Source organism: Cebus imitator, unplaced genomic scaffold (genome assembly GCF_001604975.1).
Source record: "Cebus imitator isolate Cc_AM_T3 unplaced genomic scaffold, Cebus_imitator-1.0 Scaffold135, whole genome shotgun sequence".
NCBI classification, from domain to species: Eukaryota; Metazoa; Chordata; class Mammalia; order Primates; family Cebidae; genus Cebus; species Cebus imitator.
In genome coordinates this window covers 3,326,425-3,342,310 of record NW_016107450.1, presented here as the reverse complement: position 1 = coordinate 3,342,310, position 15,886 = coordinate 3,326,425, and the positions used below count along the sequence as shown (strand labels likewise).

Genomic DNA, 15,886 nt, shown 5'->3' with positions numbered 1-15,886 from the left:
TTATTATTATTATTATTTGAGTCAGAGTCTTGCACTGTCGCCCCGGGCTGCTGCAACCTCTGCCTCCCGAGTTCAAGCGACTCTCCCACCTCAGCCTCCTGAGTAGCTTGGATTACAGGTGCCTGCCACCACGCCTGGCTAATTTGTTGTATTCTTAGTAGAGACTGGGTTTCACTATGGTGGCCGGGCTGGTCTAGAACTCCTGACCTGATGATCCTCCCACCTCGGCCTCCCAAAGTACTGGGATTAAAGGCATGAGCCACAGTGCCCGGCCTTTTTTTTTTTTTTTTTAGACAGAGTCCCTATCCCTGTTGCCCAGGCAGAGGTGCAGTGGCATGATCATAGCTCATTGCTTCTATATATTTTCAATGTTTGCTGTTAACTGGCATGATATTTATAATAACTTTTTAATAAAAAAATTCCTAATAGTGTTCCCTGAGCCTTTCAAATTGTAAAGGCCACCCCTCCAACATACACATTATTTGGAGAAATAATTATATTATAATATAATATAAATTTATATTCCCTCCTCCTTTTCCAAATTATTACTAAAAGTTTTCTTTTTATTAGTTTCTGTAGCAATTAAACACACAAACACACACACACATTTCACCCTGTTCTTTTTTTAAGCTTAAAAGGTTAATAAAGTAAGGTGGTAAACATCTTACAATGCAATAAATATTTGCCAAGGGTGGGTGTTTTGGTGTCATCCCCAGTAAAGTGGCCAGACACCATAGCTGAGAGCAAAAGGGCCCACTCGTCATTTCCATCTTTCCAGATGTCCTGGCCCCACCTTTACTTCCTCCAGCTTCCTTCCCAGGCCATCAGGCAGGAAGCCTCCCATTTGCCCGCCTAACTGCTTCTCAACCCACAATCAAAATTTTCCCGGGGAGTCAGTGAGGTGGCTCACGTCTGTAATCCCAGCACTTTGGGAGGCTGAGACGGGTGAATTGCCTGAGGTCAGGAGTTTGAGGCCAGTCTGGCCAACATGGTGAAACTCTGTCCTACTAAAAATACAAAAATTAGCCGGACATGACGGTGCATACCTGCAGTCCCAGTTACTTGGGAGGCTGAGGCAGGAGAATTGCTTGAACCCGGAGGTTGCAATGGGCTGAGATCACACCACTACACTCCAGCCTGGATGACAGAAAGAGACTCCGACTCAAAAAAAAAAAAAAAAAAAAATTCCTGAGAAGTAGTTAAAATTCATTTCCTAATCTGATAAAGGGATTATAATAGTTTAGAATTTCTTTTCTTCTCCCCTGTGATTCATTAACATTCTGAGAACATTGTAATAACTCCACAGTAAGCTTATGGCAGAGATTTCAGACAAGCCAATTGGCGGTGGGACCTCAGCCATCACCTGAAGGTCTGTTGCTCACCTTCCACCCAGGTGTGGCCATAGCAGGAGTGACTCAAGGCTGGTGTTGCCAGACCTGCTTTTTTTTTTTTTTTTCCCCAAAAGAAGCTAGACATGTGGATTTATGTAAAATCTGATTTTTAAATGTTGACTGAATTCTTCTTTTTTAAAAAATGCTATGCAGGTCAAACAAAACCCAAATGTAAGCCCAATGCCACCCATGTGCCGGCCAGCTAGGCCCTGAAGGCTGTCTCAGCATACCTCTCTAGGCTTATCTCAATTCCTCTGCCCCTCACAAATGCCACTCACACCTCACCCTTGCCTTAACACCCCTGCATCTTGGCTCACATGTACCTAGCCTGTGGGATGCCCTTTTTTGTCTTCGCTATCAGACCGGCAGGTGGCAGGTTACAGCTTGGCCTCTGGGCCCTGGGAACCAGTATTCACCTCGGCCTGCCCTTTGCTCCTGGTCTCTAGCGCCCTAGGGAAAAGTGTTTTCTGCATGATTCAGGCTCTGCTTTTGAAGGCTAACTACAGTAATGATGGATGACAGTGGGGACACGCCTTCCCCAGAAGCTAACTGGAAAGCAAGCTGAAGAGGCTCACACAGGCGTCTGCATGGAGAGGGGCCTGACTTCACTCCCATTGCTCAGGGCAGCTGCCTGACCAGAAAATGTGTCTTCTGCAGTCAGGACAAGGGCAGGGGCGGGAAGATCCTCTAGAGAGCCCTGAAGTGAGACTGTGCTGCCTGCTAGAAAACTCCTGAGCAGCTGGACCCCCGCCCCTCCTCACTCACCAGCCAGGAGGCTGGGCCAGGTGCTCCTGCTCTCGGTCTCTCTCCTAGTCCAGGCTGGAGAGAACTATCCTGGTCTCAGGAGGAATCACAGAGGATCTAGCCAGGCTGATGTTCTCTCTCTCTCTCTCTCTCTCTCTCTCTATTTATTTTTGACACAGAGTCTCGCTTTGTCACCAGGCTGGAGTGCAGTGGCACGATCTTTGCTCCCTTCAATCTCCATCTCCTGGGTTCAAGTGCTTCTCCTGACTCAGCCACCCTCGTAGCTGGGATTACAGGTGCCTGCCATAACTCGAGGCTTATTTTTGTATTTTTAGTAGAGATGGGGTTTTACCATGTAGGCCAGGATGGTCTCGATCTCTTGACTTCATGATCCACGCGCCTTGGCCTCCCAAAGTGCTGGGATTATTGGTGTGAGCCACCACCCCCAGCCAACTGGGCTGACATTCTAAAAAGCCCAGCTGCCCTCTCAAAGGAACAATTTCCAGCACCCACCAATACTCACCCCAAGATCAGAGGGTTAAGGAAAACTCTGGTTTCCCCCTACCACCATCACCAAAGTCAAGCCAGGGAGGGAACACCGAGGGCCCCCTCCCCAGGGAACAGCACCTCAGAGAACTTGCCTAGAAGGCAGTGATCTGGGAAAGAGCTCACAGGGCCCAGCCCTTCCCAGAGCAAGGCAGATTCCCAAGTCCCTTCCCACCCAGACTTGGAATCTAAGCAGCTGGGGTGGAGGAGCAGGGTCCCTCTGACTTCCAATTCTTCTGCCTCTTTTTCCTCTATCCCCTCCCTTAGGGACTCACCCAGAAGGGGCTTTCAATCCTCACCTCCAGGATGACTCTAAGAATGCCAGGTGTTTTAGTCTGTGTGGGCTGCTATCACAAACAAGAAGCATGTGTATGTCTCACAGTTCTAGAGGCTGGGAGGATGCCTTCAGCATGCCAGCATGGCCAGGTCCTGGTGGGGTCCCTCTTCCAGGTTGCAGACTGCTGGCATCTGGCGTGTTCTCACATGGCGGAAGGGTTGACAGAGCTCTCTCTTACAAGGGCACTATCTCGTTTGTGAGAGCTCCACCTTCATGACCTAAACTACCTCCCAAAGATTCCATGTCCTAATAACATCACATTGGAGATTAGGACATCAGCATCTGAATTCTGGGAGGACACCAGCTTTCAGACCACAGCTCCGGGCTCTCACTGAGAGCCCCGGGCAGGCCTGGCAGCATCCACAGGCACTTTAGTTCAGTAAATCCTCAACACACCAGTGAGGTATGATCTATTAACCTATTTTAAAGGAAAGAAATTTAATGTCAAAACCACTTTATAATTAGAAAGGAAAAAGAAACCTTCAATGGAAAGAAGACTACATTAAATTTTTTTAAAAAGTTAAAAAAAAAAAAAACAAAAACAGCCAGGCATGGTGGCTCATGCCTGTAATTCCAGCACTTTGGGAGGCTGAGGTGGGTGGATCACCTGACGTCAGGAGTTCAAGACCAGCCTCACCAATGTGGTTAGACCCAGTCTCTACTAAAAATACTAAAAATTAGCCAGGTGTGGTGGTGGGTGCCTGTAATCCCAGCTACTTGGGAGGCTGAGGCAAGAGAATTGCTTGAACCTGGGAGGCAGAGGTTGCAGTGAGCCAAGATCACGCCTGCCACTGCACTCCAGCCTGGTGACAGAGGAAGACTCCATCTCAAAAAAAAAAGTTGAAAAAAAAGCTAATAAGAACCAGGACTTCAGCTGGGGAATCTTAGAAAAGGGAGAGGGGAAAAAAGCTAATTTTAATAACTAGTTATTATGTGCCAAGGGCTTTATGTGCACTATCGCATTGCATCCTTGGGTAACTCTATAATACAATCTTTTTTGTCCCCATTTTACAGATAGGAAGCTGAGGAATAGGGTGCTGATGTGACTTGGCCAAGGCCCAGGGCTTTCCACTCTTCCACAGGCCACACACTGCCATGGGTTAACAGGTTCTCCTTCCAAGTAACACATCTGCATTTTAACAACAGCTGCCTGGAGAAGACAAAGTAGCCCAAAGCAATGGCTGGAAAGCCAGGAATTGCTCTGCAAGTGGGCAGAGCTCTCAGGGCAGGAGCCTTTTGGCACCACCAGGCATCACCCAAAGGCGGCCACCCACGGGCCTGGCTGACACAGGGCTCCATTCAGCGGTTGTGAAGCCAAGGGACACTGGGGTAACATGAAGGAGAAGAGGATTAGGTCAGGGAAGGCCAGCCCCAAGGCAGGCACACGGGGGAGGCAAGCAAGCACTGAAGAAGAATGTGCTCCTCCCCGTCCCCTGGCCCCAAATATCCGCCACTTAACAGTGTGGAAGAGACACTGTCATCACCAGTGCCAGGGCGAGGCAGCAAACTGGAGCAAAAGGTCCTAGTTGAGCTCAGTCACTCAATCTCCTGGCAACCCAGGGCCTGCCATCTGCCCTCGTTGGTTCGCTCCTCAGTTAAAAGACAAGGTGGGGGTGATCTAGGTAAGCGGGAAGGTTTCTTCCACCTTCAACTAACAAAACTGCGTCGGAGCCTTATGCATCTGGTACTTGGAGCAGAAGCATTAACGGCCATGGTGGGATGCAGGGAGGACTGGAGAGAGAGGGAGAAAGCAGCAGGGGGCAAAGAAAGGTTGGAGACAAGCTCTCAGTGATGGAGCCCAGAATAGGGGTAAGAATGGGACCAAAGGAAACAATTCCTTTGCTTTCATCAAGGTTCTACTGAGGACCCCAGGACAGATGCGGCACTAGGCACTGGGACGGGGAGGTGGAGCTTCTCTCCAGAGGGACAGCCACGCGCCACAACACGAATGAGCTCTTCACAAGGCCAGAGCCAGATACTATGATGAGTAGTGCCAGCTGCTCACACGGGAGAGAAATCAGGGGAGCCTTCCTGCCGGAGTCACCTGAGAAGATGGGGACAATTTCCCCCAGTCCAAGTCGAGTTCCTCCCACTCAAATGGAAAGAACTAACCAAAATGGCACTGAAGCACTGGAGGGAGAAGAGGTAAATTTAGGGAAGCATCATTATCTCCATTTCACAGATATGAAAACTGAGGTTCAGCATGGTCAGAGCCAGGTAGCAGGGCTGGTACTAGAACCCATTCTGCCTGACTCCACAGCCTTTGCTTGTCATTTCTGTTCGACGTCTCTCCTGCAGACTGTGTGCCTGTGAGCGGGTTAAGGGTGGGAGGGGAAGGAAAGTGGCGTGAGAACAGGCAAAGGCCAGAGAGATGGACTGCAGAAGATGAGGACGGAGAGGAGGCACTTTCCTACCGAAACAGTATGGCAGCCAGAGCTTTCCCAGACAGACTTCCCATGGTTGCCTGTAGCAGGTTTTTTTTGTTGTTTTTCAGATGGAGTCTCGCTCTATTGCCCAGGCTGGAGCGCAGTGGTGTGATCTTGGCTCACTGCAACCTCCACCTCCTGGCTTCAAGCGATTCTCCTGCCTCAGCCTCCCGAGTAGCTGTGATTGCAGGCGCATGCCACCACGCCCAGCCAGTTTTTTGCATTTTTAGTAGAGACGGGCTTTCACCATGTTAGCCACAATGGTCTCAATCTCATGACCTCATGATCCGCCCACCTCTGCCTCCCAAAGTGTGGAGATTACAGGTGTGAGCCACCGTGCCCGGCTGCCTGTAGTAGGTTTTTAGAACAAGTTTCTAGAATCAGGCAGATCCGGGCTAAGCTCCTGGCTCCACCACTTAATGTCTCGGGTACCCTAGAGCAAGTGTTTAAACCTCTTAGAGCTTCACTTTGCTCACCAATACAATGGGAATGATAACAGTCAGACCTTATTGAGTAGTGGGTAAAGATAAAACAGCTGCTATATTCAAAGGGCTTGGCACAATGTCTGGCACAAGTTCGATAAAAGGTAGCAGAAAAACACAACGACTACTCTAATAAACATTGCTCCAGCAGACTCTCCTGTTTCCTGGCTTCCTCCAATCAGCATTGGCCAGTCCTCCACATCCTCCCCCCTCCTCCTCTGCATACCCTCCATTTCAGAACCCACATCAAAGCTACTGCTTCCCGGCTTCAACTCCTTCCTCCGATTCTAGTTTGCTCTGGACCAAGGGATTCATCAATTAGTCTATACAAACTCCTTAGCCTCTCAGGATCATCATTGTGTGCTGGGTGGCTGTCCCTATAGATTGCTTTGCATGGGATTAACCAAGCAATCAGCTCAGGGGCTGGCAGGTTTGTTGGCCAATAGAATTACCTAATGAGTCACCCATGTGTGCCTGCAATTTGTAAACTGATCTCTAGATATACATCAAAGTTTTCTACCCAAACCACAAATTCTGTGTTTTTGCAAATTTGCCAACAATTAAATAAAATGTACTACTGTTCAAGAACGTCTTCCACTAATTAGACAGAGATAGATGAATATATAAAAGGTCATGGTGAAGGAGGGTAAGAAACGGGATAAAGCTTACTGACTTCCTGTCAGCGGGTCTTAACCTTTTCTGTGCCTCCATTCCTTTGGCAGACTGGTGAAGCCTACGGACTCTCTCAGAATGTTTAAAAATGCATATAACAAAATGCACAGCTTGACTACAAAGAAAACCAATAATATTGAAATATAATTATTAAAATTTTTTAAAGAGTGTAATATAGTAATATATTCTTCTTTATTAATGCATTAAATAACAAGCTCTAGCAGTGGGTTTAGTGACTACTATAAATTCAAAGCCATCAGGGACTTAAATAATATTTCAAGGTATCTGTAGCAGCTAAAACGTAATATGAAAATATCTATGATTTCTATTGGTGACAATGTCATAGAGACTACAAATACACTGTGGATTGCTGCCTGCATTCATCATACAAGAAAATCCTAAATAACGATGCTCTTTTTCTTCCCCCTACCCAAGTTCACAGACTTCTCTGAATTCTACACATGAACCCCTTGGGGCTCTTGACACCGTATTAAGAATCTCTGTTAGATCCTTTATGGCTCAGTAAGTATTTGTACTGGGCACATTTCTGAGTTCCAGCTCCCCTTTATCTCCTTCTTGAAGAATCTCCACCCACACCCTTCCTGCCTCAAAAATTCTTCACATAGGACTCTCTTCTGCCCACCCCTCTCATCCAACTGGCTCGGGGGGACCCCTACCTCAGTGCCATCCCATGCCCGGGCTGCCTGGCACCTGCCAAGATGCAGCCTGGAGAGAAAGCCCTAGTTTCCAGAGAACCAGCTCAGACAACAGAACGCTCTCTGGAACTTGAAGTCAGCAACAAAAGAGAGCTTCGTGCACCTGTAGGGCAAGGGGTGGTATGCAGGTGCTGCGTTAACCCACGGCACTTACAGCGAAGGCCAGCAACCAGCTGTACCGTTGGAGTGACCTTGAACTCAAAATCCTCTCCACGGCATCATCTGCCTCAAGGATGCCTGGCCTCCTTCCAGACCTGTGCTTAGACATCAATACAGTGGTCCCCCCAAACCCCTATAATCTGCGGTTTTGCTTTCTGAGATTTCAGTTACCTACGGTTAATCAAGGTCCAACAATATTAAGATATTTTGAGACAGGGAGAGAGAGAAAGACCACATTCACATAGCTTTTATTACAGTATTATTGTTATCACTCTTTTGTTGTTGTTTTTAATCTCTTACTGTGCCTAATTTATAAATTAAACTTTATCATGGGTATGCACGCATGGGAAAAAACATAGTGTATATTGGGTTCAGTACTATCCATGGTGTTAGGCATCCGTCGAGGGTCCTGGACCGTATCCCCCATGGGTAAGGGGATACTAATGTACTGCATTTTATAGCTTCCCACTCTCTTCCAAGAACCACAACTCAAGGGAGTCTCTGTTTTCTGTGTCACAAGAGCCCCAGGTCACCATTGTCAACACCATTTTATTAATACAGACAAAGAAGCTGAAGTTAGTAAACTTGAGTAATTTTCTCAGGCTCACAGGGCTAATAAATGGTGAGGCCATTTTCCCTTTCTTTCCCTCTCACTCCCAAACACCCTATTATGGAGGGGCAGGTGGGTGAGGCCTTTTGTTATTATTTTTTATTTCAAATCACACAAACAATCCATGAAAGTAATCTCTTAAAAATTCAAACATGACACTGTATGTTCTCATTTATAAGTGGGAGTTGAACAATGAGAACACATGGACACAGGGAGGGGAACATCACACAGTGGGGCCTGCTGGGGGGTGGGGACAAAGGGAGGGAGAACCTTAAGACAAATACCTAATGCACATGGGGCTTAAAGCCTAGATGATGGGTGGATGGGTGCAGCAAACCACCATGGCACATGTATACCTATGTAACAAACCTACGCATTCTGCACGTGTTTCCCAGAACTTCAAGTAAAATTTTTAAAATGTTTTAAAAAAATGAAAAAATTAATAAAATTCCCTCCACATTCATACTCAATGTCACACCTAATAGATGTAGATCCTGACCACGCTATTATATTCAGCCACGAATGAACTTGCCAGTCTGTCTTTTAAACCTTTCCCCAGGAGTAGGATAGCTACATTTTCCAAGGTGGAAGGGAGGGCGGGTGGGAACCACTGATGAACTTAGTGCAGCGCCTGGAAACACTCAGCCCTACTGCCTGGTGCCCTGCTAGGAACATCCAAATCAATGTCACCTAGAGCTGGCGCCTTTGGGCCCCTGGGCAGAAACCAGGCTGTGGAGGGGAATCGGCACCGAAGCCTGCTCTTTAATCCTTATGCAGACCAAATTCTCCCAATGCTGTATTTCTCTGCCCCCTTTTCACTTGACGTCAGAGCCACAAATTAGAAATACATACCGCTTCCGGTCCTAGGCGCTTCGGGAACCGCGGCTTAGGTGCAGACATGGCCAAGTCCAAGAACCTCACAACACACAACCAGTCCCGAAAATGGCACAGAAATGGTATCAAGAAACCCCGATCACAAAGATACGAATCTCTTAAGGGGATGGACCCCAAGTTCCTGAATAACATGCGCTTTGCCAAGAAGCACAACAAGAAGGGCCTAAAGAAGATGCAGGCCAACAATGCCAAGGCCATGAGTGCACGTGCCGAGGCCATCAAGGCTCTCGTAAAGCCCAAGGAGGTTAAGCCCAAGATCCCAAAGGGGGGTGTCAGCCGCAAGCTTGATCGACTTGCTTACATTGCCCACCCCAAGCTTGGGAAGCGCGCTCGTGCACGCATTGCCCAGGGGCTCAGGCTCTGCTGGCCAAAAGTCAAGGCCAAGTCCAAGGATCAAAACAAGGCCCAGGCTGCAGCTCCAGTTTCAGTTCCAGCTCAGGCTCCCAAAGGTGCCCAGGCCCCTGCAAAGGCTTCAGAGTAGATATCTCTGTCTGCCAACGTGAGGACAGAAGGACTGGTGCGACCCCCCGGGGCTGCCATCTGCATGGGGCCAGGGTCCTCCTGTGCTATTTGTACAAATAAACATGAGGGAGGAAAAAAAAAAAAAAAGAAAGAAAGAAATACATACCAAAGGAAACTCCGCAGACACAAAGGATACTTCCACACAAAGGGGAAAAAGCCGCAGCCACATTAAAAAATCTATCCAACCAACAAGTTTTATTTACTTTTGGGGAAAAAAAGTGGAGAGTGAGATGGAACTGGGATTTGTGTTTTCTCCCACAGTGCCTGTGTCTCCAGAAAGCTATTTGAGGGGGCAGAGCCCAGGGCCTGGGCGAGACAGTGAGGGGATGCTTTTGGAAACAGGACTTCTTTCTCTTGGAGAAGGAACGCTCAGCCAGCTTCTTCAGACGCCACCAATCTATAACTGCCTCTGTATCACATTCACCATCCACGTACTTTAAATCTTGGGACAGCATTTATTTTATCCTGGAAACTGTGACAGCCCTATTTTTAGCTGGAGGGCCCCTTTTCTCTCCTTTAATCCTACTTTGAAATATTATCTGTGTAGACTGGAGACTATTCACAGAAATGCCCATTAGAAGCCTCTTAGTCCAAATGTGGTCCAGGAGATGAGCGTTCTGAGGCACAGAGAGGTTAGGACCCAGCTGTAAGTCACACAGTTGCTTAGTGGTGAACCTAGGCTCCAATCCCAGGATACGCTGACCTCCAAACTCATGCCTCTTCCCACAAACTCTACTACAGTGTAACACAATGTAGTAGTTAGCCGTCTGATCTCCAAAGACAGAGAGCTCTAGGAAATTCCAGTTTCATGGTCATTTAATATGTGCCATGGGAAGTCACTTAACCGCTCTGAGCCTCGATTTCCTTATCTATACATTGGGGATTATGGCAGTAACTAACTCTGGGATTAGGGTGAGGCTTGAATGTGCTAGGGGCAACACACATGTACATTATGATATTGCACTGTTCCTGTTTCACACACAATTGAGTGGATCTGTAATAACTGTATTCACACCATTGCCCAGAAACCGGCAAGAAAGGATTGTTCTCAAACCCATTGTGCAGATAGGAAATTGAGTTCCCTCCTCAGATGACATAACTTGCGCAACATCAGAGTTTTAAAAGTAAGCAGACAGGTGGAGGCTGCAGTGAGCCATGTGCATCACACTGCACTCCAGCCTGGGTGACAGAGTGAGATCCTGTCTCAAAAATAAATAAATAAAGGTAAGGGTATTCTCAGCATTAAGAAGTTCTCAATATCCTCCCTACCATTCCTGCCAAAGTATGGGTTGAACTAGGAGTAAAAGTTACCTCTTCCCTTCCCCCTGCAGAGCAGAACCACGAATACACCAGCACATACGCCATGGCCCTTTCTTGTAAACTGGAATCAGCATGGAGCCTGGCACACAGCAGAGACTCAATGCAGTTTTGAAGAATGGGTAAATTACTGAATGAATGAAAATCCCAATCTGCTAAGAATTGTACGCCTGAAGCAGGCGCCTTGTTGCAGAAAGCAGTTGCCAGAAAGCAGGCAAGAGCTCTGGTAGCAGCAAGCAAGAACCCCGTTCTCGCCTTAGACTTTTCTGCAGGAGGAAACCTTTGACAAGGTCAATAGACCTCTGATCTCAATGGTCCATCAAGGGCGTCTCCCAGCCTGGCCCACATGGCCCAGTCCAGGACCCAGGAGGTAACTGTGAAGCACACGTGACCCTCCTCCAGCTAAAACAGATGTAATAACATTGTGGGCCAGGGAGAGGGCCCATCTGTCTTCCTAATTGTCAACTCTGCCCGTAATAAGGTTTTTCTCCCTGTCGCACCTTAAGCTGCTACTGAACTGAAGCAAAACCAAGATCTCCATCTTCCAGCCATGGGCAGTGGCCTTCATAAAGTACCAGGGGCGAAACAGACAGAGCTGGAAGGTGCTTTAAGCCACAAGTCAGGAGCTTGGGAATCCCTACACTCAGCCAGCTGTGGGTACACAGGTGGTCACTGCATTCACGGAGCCTCCACTTTCTGTAAAATTCAAGTCCAAAGTTCTGGAAATGGGTTAGTGGAGGGGGGAGCTGTGAATCATGTAATATCATATGCAAGATATTTTAGGTTTTACTCAGTTGGAGGAGAGTATCCATAATTTTCATCAGAATCTCAATATGCAATAACCACCACTTCCACCCCACATAAAAAAACTTAAAAAATAGTGGACAGGGCAGTTTCCACCCAAGAAGCACTTTTTAAAAACACTTTCTATGTGCCCTGCTCTGTGCTAGGTACTTGAGACATAAATATAGGCGAGTCTTGCTTTTTTTTTTTTTTTAGACAGAGGTCTCACTCTGTCACCCAGGCTGGAGTGCAATGTTACAGCCTTGACTCACTGCAACCTCCACCTCCTGGGTTCAAGCGATTCTCGTGCCTCAGCCTCCTGAGTAGCTGGTACTACAGGGGCATGCCACCACACCTCGCTAATTTTCGTACTTTCAGTAGAGACAGGGTTTCACTATGTTGGCCAGGCTGGTCTCGAACTCCTCACCTCGTGATCCACCCACCTCAGCAACCCAAAGTACTGTTATTACAGGAGTGAGCCACTGGGCCCAGCCCAGAGTCCTGATTTTAAGGTGCTTAGTGTAGTTGATGTTTGCTGTGACAGAGCATGTCCAGGGAGATTTAGAAACAAAGAGAAGGCAGCATTTGCCTCTGTTTTGTCAGGAAGGGCCTTCCTGGGGGGATAAAAGACCTTATGCTTAATGCTGAAATTCAAAGCTAAGAGTGCATTCACTGGGCGGACAAGAAGAATATTTTAGAACAAGGGTAGTATGTGCAAAGGCAACACGTGGCCCAGGAACTGCTTGAAGCATAATTGCGCTGAAAAGAGACCGTGCTCCTTGCAAGGTTCTGGGGAAGTGTTAGAACCAGAAATGATGCTGGGAAGGCAGATAGGGCCCAGGCCAGGAAGTGCCAGGTATGCCACCCTAAGGAATTTTACACTATAGGCAAGTTCTTTCTAGCTTTAAAAGTCTAGGATGAGCCACCACTCCCAGCACACATCTTCCTAAATGTTGGGTAGAGGCTTTGTTCAGCTGTGAGCTGAATGGACATTAGAAAATGAAGTGCTGCTCTTGGCGCCATGAGTGGGCATGGGCTGTCTGACCAAGGTGCACACATGGGGCAGTGTCCAGCAAGCTGCTCTTCTCCTTCTCCCCACACCATGACCTAGCCAGGGGCTTCCAACTGCTCATTATTCTATTTTATTTTATGTCATTTTATTTTGTTTTATTTTATTTTTTTGAGACAGAGTCTTGCTGTGTTGCCAGGCTGGAGTGCAGTGGTGTGATCTCAGCTTACTGCAACCTCCAACTCCCTGGTTTAAACTATTCTCCTGCCTCAGCCTCCCGAGTAGCTAGGATTACAAGCATGTACCATCACACCTGGCTAATTTTTGTATTTTTAGTAGATACGGGGTTTCACCATGTTGGCTCAATCTTCTGACCTTGTGATCTGCCCACCTTGGCCTCCCAAAGTGCTGGGATTACAGGCATGAGCCACCACGCCCATCCCCCAGCTACTCATTATTACAGTTGAGAAAGGAAGGCACTGACTGGACCAGTCAATGGGATGTGCAACTAAAGGACTGCCCGTCTGGACCCCTAGTAGGAGCTCAGCCAGTGAAGACTTTCAGTTCTAACTCACTCTGCTACTCACCTTAGGCCCTCTTACATGCAGCTTCTCCTGCCTAGAAGGCTCATTCCACATTCTCCTGTCATTCTGCAGACTGAGCCACTACTGGACCTGTCAGGTTCTCAGGGTATCTAGTCCTTTCAAAGAACTCAGCACTGGGCAATTCTCTATTTATGTGAGTGATTTGAACCGTGTTGGTGTTGGCCATTGGAACGCAAGCTCCATGAGGCCAGAAAGTGCCAGTTTTGTTCGCTTTTGTACCTCACTGCATTGGCCAGTGCCTGGCACAGGGTATTTGTTGATTGAATCAAAGTCTAGTCTGATCCAGGAGCCATTTCCCAAAACTCACTTTCCCCAGGTCACATAATGGTCCAGTGAGGTGGGAAGGCTGGGCTTGAAAAGGCATTATGAAAACGGACTCTGCCTCTATTCCCAGTGTCTCCCTCCTGTGTTATGTTTTGAGAGGCTCTAAGTAACCTGGCTTGATTTACCCAGCCAGGTCCTTGAGAATCGTGTTTAATTTAAGATGCTTTCTTCCCAGGCCTCAGCCAGGTCACTGGCTGCATCTGATCCTCCTCTGGCCCTATATGGTGGATAGGACTTTGCCCAGGCCTCAGGGGGTCCTCCTCCCTCTCCTGGAATCTCCTCCTCCCTCTCCTAGAAAACACTCCCTCTTTGCCCTAAAGGCTTGCACCCCAGAGAGCTTGGAAACTAAGATTTGCGTTTGGCAACCCTGAAGGATGCCCAGGGCAAGAGCCAGGTTCAGACCCAGCGTAGTGGCCACGGGCTCGACTTTTCAACTCCCATTTCTGGCCAATCTGCAGAGACAAAGTACCCAGAGTCACAGGTTTGACCTTACCGGAGAGGCAGAAGGTAAAGGAGCTCACAAGAGGCAGGCGGGCTGGGCAAAGCGCCCTCGGCGTCGTCTAGAGCACCCGGAGCTGCACCATTGCCTCCACCCAAGGTCGTGGCCCAAAAGGAGCGCTGGAAAGTTCAGCCAGAGGCCAAGGAGTGCCAGGGTTGGCAATACGAGGAGACTTTTGCGACAGGAGAGAGACTAACAGCTGGATTCCAGGTGGTAGTGGAAGCCAGAGGCAAAGAGCCCCCAGCCCGCAGGCTGCATCCCAGACCGCAGCGCCCCGCTCAGAAAAGCTGGGCGGGGGCTGCACCACCTGAGCCGCAAGGACAGGGCGGCCTCCCCTTCCTCAACCCCCAGAATTGGGGCGCAGAGAGCCAATCTGGGCTGGAAAGGGAGCGGCGCCCACCCTTGGGCAGCCCGAGCAGCCCCCTCCTTTGCTGTCGCAGACCCCAGGCTGCGAGGCGGGGGCGCCAGGTCGGCCCAAGCTGCCGCAGCCACTGCCTTAAAGGGAGCCGGGGACGCGGCGCTGGGTAGGGGGCGAGGCGGGTGGCGGAGGCGAGACGAGAGTGGTCGAGCTCCCGGGGCCAACACCCGGGTCGCGCAGGGCGGTGTTGGACACCCCAGCAGACGCACTGCCGGGGACTGGGGTCGCAGAGTCCCTTACCTTGGCGAGCTGCGGAAGTCCTGCGCGAGGCGGCCCGCGGTGCCCGGGGCCGGGGCAGCTAGGCGCACACCCCGGCTTCGGGGCGCACGCAGCCTCAGGGCGCACAGTCCGCGTCCCAGGCGCGCACCCCCGGGCTGGCGCACCCTGGTCGTCCGCAGCGCGCACACCCTCCAGGCGCCCTCTGGCCGGCGGGCTCGGCCCTGGCCCGGGCGCACCCCTGCGGGCACACCCACCGCGGCGGATGCGGGACTGGCCAGGCGCCACCAGCCACGGCTTCGCCCCGCGTCGCCAGCTGCCAACAGAGCCCGAGTCCCCGCCTTCGCTAGGGGAGAAAAAAAGCCTCCTGACGCGGCGCGGGCTTTGGTGTGTAGCAAGGGGCGGAATTGCGAAATCGAGGGGAGGGTCTTAGCCTTGATAAACTCAAAAGCCCTTGGTAAACATGAGCTTAGAAGAAAAACTTTTTGAGAAGAGACCAAAAACTCCTAACCTGTGCATAGCGCTTTTCAGATTCCCAAAGTGCTTTCGTATGCGTTTATCTCAGTTCATCTAGACGTTTCTATCCTGATTTGATAGGTGCGGAAACAGCATCAGACAACGTAGTGATTTGCCCCAGCCGGAACTGGAGCCCAGGTCTGGCCACTCAGAAGCTGGGTGCAGCAAGTGAGGTCCTCGCCAGGACAGGGGGCAGTGAGGGCTGGGGTCATAGTCACAGAACTGTTATCTCTCCTAAATCGTCTTTTTCCATTTCCTTTTTTCCTTCCCAATCCTAGCTGTAGTCCCACTCAGGAACCCTAAGTCTTTTCACTTCACAGTCCCACCTCCCACCAAAGGTTTTGTTGTTTTTTGAGCCAGAGTCACTCTGTAGCCTAGGTTGGAGCACAGTGGCGCGATCTCCGCTCACTGCAACCTCGACTTCCCGGTTCAAGCCATTCTCCTGCCTCAGCCTTCCAAGCAGCTGAGATTACAGGCGCCCGCCACCGCGCCGGGCTAACTTTTGTATTTTTAGTACAGATGGGGTTTCGCCATGCTGGGCAGGCCGGCCTTGAACGCCTGACCTCAGGTGATCCATCCGCCTCGGCCTCACAAAGTTTTGGGATTACAGGCGTGAGCCACCTCGCCCGGCCCCAACGAGGTTTTTGTTTTGTTTTGTTTTGTTTTGTTTTGTTTTGTTTTGTTTTGTTTTGTTTTGTTT

At 49.4% G+C, this 15,886-nt stretch overlaps 2 protein-coding genes across 2 annotated transcripts in view; one reads left to right on the top strand and one right to left on the bottom strand.

Moving 5' to 3' along the window:
- KANK4 (KN motif and ankyrin repeat domains 4) overlaps positions 1-15,001 on the bottom strand; it is a 90,772-nt gene extending 75,771 nt beyond the window's left edge. The window contains exon 1 of the mRNA XM_017541592.1: positions 14,695-15,001. The gene's annotated coding sequence lies outside the window, so the exon portion shown is untranslated. The remainder of the gene's footprint in view (positions 1-14,694) is intronic.
- On the top strand, positions 8,941-9,542 carry LOC108313259 (60S ribosomal protein L29-like). The gene has a single exon (XM_017541593.2). It carries the CDS (start codon positions 8,982-8,984, stop codon positions 9,456-9,458), a length of 477 nt encoding a protein of 158 aa, XP_017397082.1. The 5' UTR covers positions 8,941-8,981; the 3' UTR covers positions 9,459-9,542.
- Positions 15,002-15,886: the final 885 nt, after the last annotated feature.

Coding starts and splice junctions, on each gene's coding strand:
- LOC108313259 (XM_017541593.2), top strand. CDS start 8,982: ATGGCCAAGTCCAAGAACCTCACAACACACAACCAGTCCCGAAAATGG.